We start from the raw sequence: 8,806 nt of genomic DNA on the forward strand, positions 1-8,806 counted from the left end.
GCTGAACCTATTTCTTTAACTGGACTGTTTTCCAGAAACCATTGGATAATTTATTGAAGCAGGGGTATGTTTGGTTTAGAATTTTTATTTTATCTAGGGGCAGGGGCTATATATAACCCAGGCAGCAAGAAACTCAGTATACAAACTAGACTAGCCTGGAACTCACAGCAATCCTTCCACATCATCCTAGTACTACAACAATAAAACATCCAGTTAGCTAATTTTTGAACTACTCTGTGCCCATTCCCACACGTGTACATATATACACATGTACATACACAGAAGTTACAGGACAGACTGCCAGAGCGCTCTCTATCCATCATGCGGGCTCTAAAAACCAAACTCAGGTCTTTAAGCTGGGGAACAAATACCTTTATCCACCAAGCCCCTATTTTATTTTTTTTAAAACATCCTTATAGGTGGACATAGGACATGACGCTAATACTAGCTAGAGCTATGGGGCAAAGGCAGAAGGATATTAGTAGTATGTTAAAGAGCAATTTTCTCTAAATAGTTGACACTGTCTCAAAAAGGAAACAGTAATAGGAACAAGAAGGTCTGTAAATTTATATTACACAAATATAAATACAAACCACATGTTTTCTATAATTGATATATAATTTTAAATATAAAATAAACATAATTTTATTTTCTACTTATTATTTTGTTTTGTACTTTGAGATAGGATCTCTCTATGTAGCCCTGTAAATTCCAAAACTTGCTATGTATATGTAAACCAGACTGACCTCTAACTTTCAGAGATCTGCCTGCCTCTGAAGCTTGTGTGCTGAGATTAAAGGTACATACCACAAAGCCTGCTATCTTGCTATGTAATTAATTTATTTTTTTGTCTGTATGTGGATATGCATGCAAACACACAGCACCCAAGTATAGGACAGAGAATAATCTGCAGGCGTGGATCCCTGTTTCAGTCATGTGAGACCCAGGATCAAACTCAGGTTGTCAGTCTTGGTAGCAATGACCTTTTATCAGCAGATCCTTTCCACCAACCCTGACTTCTAACTTGTAATCTACTGACTTAGAAGCCTGTCTACAGGTGGGATTAGAGGAATGGACTGTCATGTCTGCCTCAAGTTTCAAATAATAATCTTATAGTTTATGTGGAATATACTATAAAAATTACCACTTCTTGATAGCAACTGTATATAATTTCCAATTCCTTACCATCATTCTGCAAGATTAATACACTATTTTGTTTTTTTGGTTTTTCGAGACAGGGTTTCTCTGTGGTTTTGGAGCCTGTCCTAGAACTAGCTCTTGTAGACCAGGCTGGTCTCGAACTCACAGAGATCCGCCTGCCTCTACCTCCCGAGTGCTGGGATTAAAGGCGTGCGCCACCACCGCCCGGCTACAATTTTGTATTTTAAAACACCAATTGGCCTTCCTAAGATACTATTAGCTACTTTAGTCAATTTGTAAAACTAATCACTATTAAAATACAAACTTAACCCTATTATATCATTGAATACACATCACATCCAGTTGAAACTATACTTCAGTGGCAGAACATTTGCCTAATATATGCAAGATTCTGAGTTTGGTGCCTAGCACTGAAAAGGGAAAAAAATAGATCACATTTACTTATACCAAAAATATGTAACTAATTCTAATCATAAAAAAGTATATAAACTCATGCTAGAAGACAATATAGATATAATATTTCCAAAATCTCTCACATGTCAAAGTAAAGAAACTGAAAAAAAAGCCTATCCTACTAATGGCAGACTTAAAACTCCAGCTAAATAGGAAGCTGAAGGACGGCTGAGAGGAAAAGCTTGTGCTAAGCATAATGGAGCTGGTACGGGAAGAAGACAAAAAGAGACATCAACTGAAGAGAACGGATGCCTAAATAATACTTAACTAAAAAGGATAGACGACTATTGCCAGGAACAAAAAAGCACTCCAGATTGTATCTTGCTTAATTAATAAAGATGTGGACTCATGACCCAAAACTCGGGCTTACAGAAATCCAAAGCAGCTCTTTCATCACTAACCCTGGAGAGAAAATCCCTACCACTAGATATTCAGTGGGCAATTAGTACCCTAACAAATGTTCCTCATTGTCACTTTAAGGAAGGTAACTGTCAGGAAATCATTTTATATTAGAGCAAACAAAACATGTAGCCCAGGCTGACTTCAAACACACTACAGCCAAAGATAACACTGAACTTCTGATCCCCTGCCTCCACTTCCTGAGTGCTGGAATTACAGGCTTGTTCCACCATGCCCAGTTTTCATGGTGGTGAAGACTGAACCCAGGGATTCATACAGGCTAGGCAAATACTTTACCATGATTAGGTTACATCCAAGTGTGTATTCATATGTGTATATTGTGCTAGAATTGAGACGGGCACTCATGTATGTTAGTCAAATGTTTTACCACGGAGCAAGCAATAACGTCAGTCTAACATAAAACTTCCCCTGGCAGTATTTTTTAAAAAAATACTTAAAATAATTTTATAAACAGTAAAATCAGAAACTAGTTATTAGTCAGAGCAAATGGTATATGGCTTTAATCCCAGGGCAAGAGGCATGCAGAGGCAGGTAGATTTTTGTGCGTTTGAGGCCAACCTGGTCTATAGAGCGAGTTTTAGGACACAATAGGCTCTGTCTCAAAACAAAACAAAAAAGAAACTCCATTATCTCTGCTACATGTGAGGCTATGGCAAGATTCCTTTTTTAAAGGTTCCCCATTTTTTCTGTTATTATTATGAATGTATGTATGAGTGCAAGCTTGTGCATACCGTGGCATGCATGTAGAAGTGGAAAGGCTTTTGGAAGCTGATTCTCTTACTTCCAACGTGTATTTCTAGGCTCAAATTCAGGGCTCAAGGCTTGCATGGTAGGAGCTTTTACCAAATGAGCAATCTCACCATTCTACAATGCCTACTATTTTTCTTCCTTTGTTATAAAAGTGTATGTATATGCACATGTGGAGATGAGAGAAAACCTCTGTGGAATCAATTCCATCCTTCCAAGTATCAAACTCAGGTTGCCAGGCCTGTGGGGAAAGTCCTTCAACCAGTGAGCAATCTTGTAGGACCAAAACAACAGGAGGGCTGGAAAGAGGGCTCAGCGTTTAAGAACACTGGCTGCTCTTCCAAAGTTAAGAGTTCAATTCCCAGCAACCACATGGTGGCTCACAACCATCCAAAAGATCTAATGCCCTCTTCTGGCATGCAGATGTACATACAGATAGAGCATGATATACATGAAAAAATAAATATTTGGAGAAAAAAAAAAGACAGCAAATCAGGTTGGAGAGATGGCTTGGTGGTTAAGAACACTGTTCCTCCAAAAGATCCAGGTTTGATTTCCAAAACACATATGGTGGCTCACAACTATCTGTTAACTGTGTATGTGGCATAGACATTTATGCAGGCAAAATACCCATACATGTAAAAAAACAAAATGTTAAAAAAAAAAGACATGATGGTACACATCTATAAACAGGCTGGCTTCAAACTCGGAGATCTGCCTGCCTCTGCCTTAGGTACTGAGATTAAAGGACTGTGCTACCACGTTCAGCATGGCAGTCTTTCTTGATCAATTTGTGAAGAATACTTATCAGAGTAAAAGAACTTAGAGGTAAGATATAAAATAGCAGATATTTATACAAACTTTAGATTCAATTTAACACAAAAATTATGAAAAAAATATACTCTGTACCAAACACTTAAGCGTGAGATTATACAGAGCCCCTGAAAAGAGTAAGGGAAATCACTCATTGGTAAAATACTTGCCTCATGCATAAAACCCTGTGTTCTAACCCCAATACCAAAAATAAAGCATCAAAGTCAGCCATAGTAGTCCAAGTCTGAAACCCCAGACAGAACCCTGGAAGTTGAAGCAGAGAAATAGTGAATTCAAAGCCTGACTGGCTAACCTATTAAGACCCAATCTCAAAACAAAACAAGCAAACAAAAAGAAAGAAACAAAACTAAATAAAAATGCATCAAGCCATGGATCTGATATTAGAATGGACTAGATTAAGATTGATTACTAAAGGTCAGCAAGACAGTTTAGTAGCAATAAGGAAGGAAGGTAAGGGCCCTCACAAGCAACCCTGACACCTGAGTTCCATCCCTGAACTCACATGGTGGACGGAGAGGACTAGCTCTCTCAAGTTGTCCTTTGACCTCAAACCACAATGATACTGTGTGCATGTGTGCATGCATAAGCGTTCACACACATAGCTAATAAATGTAAAAAGAGTAGATAATAAAACATGAAGGGAGAAAAAGATACTGTTTTTGTGAAAAAGCTTGTCAACTGGATCAATGTAGTATAGACATTGTGCTCAGTGTCTCACTTCATTTAAAAGAATAACAGAGGAGCTGGGAGTGCAGTTTAGTAGGAGCATGCTGGTCTACAACACAAAGGGCTCTGGGTTCAATTCCTAGTGCCATAAACTGGACCATGAAACAAAGAAAGAGGAAGGAAGGAAACTGCTGTAAGCAGAGATGATAACAACTGGAATTCAGGATTAAACAAATGGTTCTCTGGGAACAACATTCAATCTTAGCATTATCCCCTCTTTCCTACACTTATTACTCACTTTGTAAACACAATGTGAAATCCTGAGTTTCCCAGAAAGGGGACTTTTAAAGCATTCCTTCTCCCTCAAGTGTCTTTACTTATAACTAAGACAGAAACTCCACAAGACTTACATGTATTACTTGTTTCTGCTGTTGTGCTGCCTGTGTCGTTGGCATCTGTGTTTTTTCTCGAGCACCTCGGCAACGATCATTGTTCACAGAAGTCATCATATACAGAATATACAAAATAATGTATGTACAAAATACAAAATCTGCAAGAAAGAAAGCACTGTAAACAAAACATCCAAATCATGGTGGTAAAAAACAAACATCTAATTCAGGAGGGAAAAGACACATAATAAAACTTAAATATGTTTCACATATTTAACAAGAGTTAAGTATGGTAGCATACGTCTTTTAATTCCAGCACTTGGGAGGTTGAGGCAGGCAGATCTGAGTTGAGGAGTTCAATTCCCAGCACCCACATGGTGGTTCACAACCATCTATAGTGGGGTCTGATGCCCTCTTCTGACATAAAAGTGTACAAGCAGATAGAGCACACGAGCACACATGTACATTTTAAAAAAAAAAAAAAAGAAACACCAGTCCAGAAACATTCTAAATTATGATTGTATAATTTTCGGTGGGTGGGAGACAGAACTTCATAAATACTAAATGTATACTCTAAACATAGCTACAACATCAGCTACTTTTGAATATTAAGTTAATTTTGCTAATGTAATCAAAAATGTTATGGTTGGGACAAGATGGCTCAGTGGGGAAAGGCACTTGCCACCAAGCCTGACAACTTTAGTTCACTTTCTGGGACTAACACAGTAGGAAAGGATCAACGCTCACAAACCATCATCAGACCTCTATTTGTGCATCCTGACACTCAATGCCCACAAATATACATATACAGACACACACACACAGCAAAACAAAACAAAAAATTGTAAACACATTTTCATATTAATGGGAAAAGATGGCACATGTTTGTAACGCCAATACTTGAAACACTTTGACAAGATGACTGAGTTCCAGGGGCATAAAGATATGGCTTAGCAGTTAGAACATTTGCTGTGCAATCATGAGGACTTAATTTTGCATCCCAGTACTCACAACAAGCCAGAGCTCCAGGTACACATTTAACACAAGCTCTACTGGAAGCAGCCTTAAACCCATTCGAACCATCTAAAGGCAAGTATAGTAGCCCATGCCTATAATCCTGGCACTCAAGTACAGGGAGAAGGATCAGAAGTTCAAGGTTATCCTCAGCTACATAGAATTTAAGGGAAGCCTGGGCTACATGACACCTATCCTCAATTAAATGCAAAATTCTGGATAATTTTAATTTATGGCATAACTACCAATAAGCACAAGGGAAATAATACAAATAGGTCATATCACAATGAAAAGCTAAGTTTCTACCCAAGTTTATTCATTTATTTTTTTGAAAATATCTAAAAGAGGAATGAAGTGGCCAGGATTATTTCCCTAGCAGTTTTCAGAGTCTCTCTTGTCCACCTGTTCCTCTGTTCTCTTCTCTTGGATACGGGGTTCCATTATGCTGCCCAGACTGACCTCGAACCCACTGCTTTGCTTTCGCTCTAGGTATAACTGACCACAGACTCCCCAAGCTACATTCAACTCCTAGTTTACTTGTTTACTGATTACCAATAGTTCTGCTCAATGAACTGACGTCCACTCTTTCAGCCACTTCTTCCTCAGTGTAATAGAGCCTCTCCTTACAAGAAGGCATCCAATGAGAAAACTACAGGAATGGAGCACAAACCCTTACACTAAACTACGTAAGTTTTGATTTACAAAAGGTTTTTTATTGTTTGAGATAGGCACTTGCAATACTACAGCCCAGACTGACCTGGAACACAAACAATCCTCCTCTCCCAATCTTCCAAGTGGTGGGATTATTGGTATATTACATAGCTCAGAGGCAGAAGACTTGTCTAGCATGTGACAACATGTCCTGCATGCTATTCCTAATCCTACAGGAAAAGAAACAAACATACACACGGCTACAAATTTATGAAATTTAGTAAAATAACTGAGGTGGAGGGTGAAATGGCAGTGAAGAAAAGCACTCGCCACAGAAGCCCTCCAACCCAGTTAAAAGCTGGATGAAGTAGCATGCATCTATAATTCCAGCACTCATGCTGAGATGGGAGATGAAAAAGACAGAACTACCACCAGTCAGCCTGGAATACACAAGAGACTCTGCCTCAACAAGGTGAAGGCAAGAACAAACTCCTAGACAATGTGTACGTGCACACACTCACAACTCTCATCCCCCCCACCCTCGCTGCACACACAAACAATACAAGAAGGAGGGAAGGAGGGAGGGAGGGAGGGAGGGAGGGAGGGAGGGAGGATCTTACCAAAGCAATCACCAAAAACTCTTAAAATTGTTTACTACCTCTAAACTGAAGATGGAGGGCATGGAGACCAGATTAAGAACATGGGGAACAGAACCTTGTGTAGTAAATAGATCTTTGTCTGCAACACACACCCAGCTAGTTGCCAGACATAGGAATTGCATTTACACTGTTTGCCATCAGCTCTACTACTCTGGAACAGGTTCCAAGAGAATTCTTAGAATAGAAACAGACAAGAGCAAGAGACTTCTAAAAATAATCTGTCAGAAACTCTTCCATATCTCAGGTTCTTGAGCTACAGAAAGCATGAGGCTACTCAGATTCTATCCAGTGAAATTTCAAAACCCAAATGAAAAAACAAAAAACAAATGACATTTCTACCTTTTACCTCATCTTATTCAAAGTAACTAAAGATATGATACAGTGATAGATTTTAACTTAGAACTGGTGATACATTTTTAACTTAAACAAAAAACAGAAATTTAAAACAGAAATTTCCCCCATTATCTAAGGTACAGAAACAGTCTACACCTGTGCTGTAAGGGAAGTGCACAGGTGTGAAAGTCAGGTCAACTTAGGGAGTGAGGTCTCTACATCGCCACAAGCTCTAGCAGTCAAACTCAGGTTTGGAGACAAGTGTTTTTACCTACTGAGCCATTTCACTGGTTCTAGAAAAAGTTTAAACCTATACCTTTTCCCTTTGCAAGCAAGGTACTTCAGACAAACAACTGTTCCCAAAAGATCCAGCTCAGAGATAAATTGCTTGCCTAGCATTCACGAAGCCCTGGATTCGATTCCTGTTGCTGAGGTACAGAGGAGGGAGAACAGAGATAGGATTTCTCAGTTTAAAATGAACTGAGTTAACAGCCACCTACTTCTCTAAATTTTACACAAACACGAATTCATCAAGAAGACACTAACTTTAAGGTAAAACTAACTTAAAACTGCTATCAGTTTTAACTGTAAACTCTTAACAACTTAAAGCTGTATACAGTAATATATAGCTCTAATTCCAGCACTAAGAGGCAGAGACAAAATCAGGTATACAGAAGGAACTGTAGGCCAGCCAGGTAAGGCCAGAAAGACGGTTCCGCAGTTAGTTAATTGTACTTGCTGCTTCTGCAGAGAACACATCAGTTACATTCACAATTAAGTGTAGTTCCAGGGCACCTGACACCCTCTTCTGGCCTCCCTGGGAACGTGCATACATATGGTGCATATATCCACTCAGGCACACATACAAACACATAAAATATATAATTTTTAAAAGTAAACACAAATTGTAAAGATTGTGTGGAAGTTAAGATCATATATCCCTCTTCCAGAGGACCTGAGTTCAATCCCTGCACCTACATATGGCAGCTGACCTGCACATAACTACTTTAACTCCGGGGAATTCAGTATCTCTGGACAACAAGCACATGTGCATTTGCACTCATTTAAAAATAATTTATTGGTGGCGCATGCCTTTAATCCCAGCACTCGGGAGGCAGAGACAGGTGGACATCTGTGAGTTTGAGGTCAGCCTGGTCTACAAGAGCTAGTTTCAAGATAGGCTCCAAAGCTACAGAGAAACCTTGTCTCGAAAAACCAAAAAAAAAATAATTAAAAAAAAAATTTATTGCCGGGCATGGTGGATCTCTCTGAGTTCCAGCCCAGTCGGGCCTACAAAGTGAGTTCCCGGACAGCTAGGGCTGTTACACAAAGAAACCCATCTTGAAAAAAAACCAAAAATAAAGTTTTAAACAAGAAATTTTTATTTAGCCGGGCGATGGTGGCGCATGCCTTTAATCCCAGCACTCGGGAGGCAGAGGCAGGTGGATCTCTGTGAGTTCGAGACCAGCCTGGTCTACA

General features: G+C 39.2%; 1 protein-coding gene across 1 annotated transcript in view; it reads right to left on the bottom strand.

The window, feature by feature from the left end:
• Ubap2 (ubiquitin associated protein 2) overlaps nt 1-8,806 on the bottom strand; it is a 71,833-nt gene that overhangs the window by 46,326 nt on the left and 16,701 nt on the right. Inside the window, exon 2 of the mRNA XM_026786601.1 lies at nt 4,692-4,831. Within this exon, the coding sequence (XP_026642402.1) occupies nt 4,692-4,790 (99 nt within the window). The 5' untranslated portion in view covers nt 4,791-4,831. The remainder of the gene's footprint in view (nt 1-4,691; nt 4,832-8,806) is intronic.

This window comes from Microtus ochrogaster, linkage group LG5 (assembly GCF_000317375.1).
Source record: "Microtus ochrogaster isolate Prairie Vole_2 linkage group LG5, MicOch1.0, whole genome shotgun sequence".
Lineage (NCBI taxonomy): Eukaryota > Metazoa > Chordata > Mammalia > Rodentia > Cricetidae > Microtus > Microtus ochrogaster.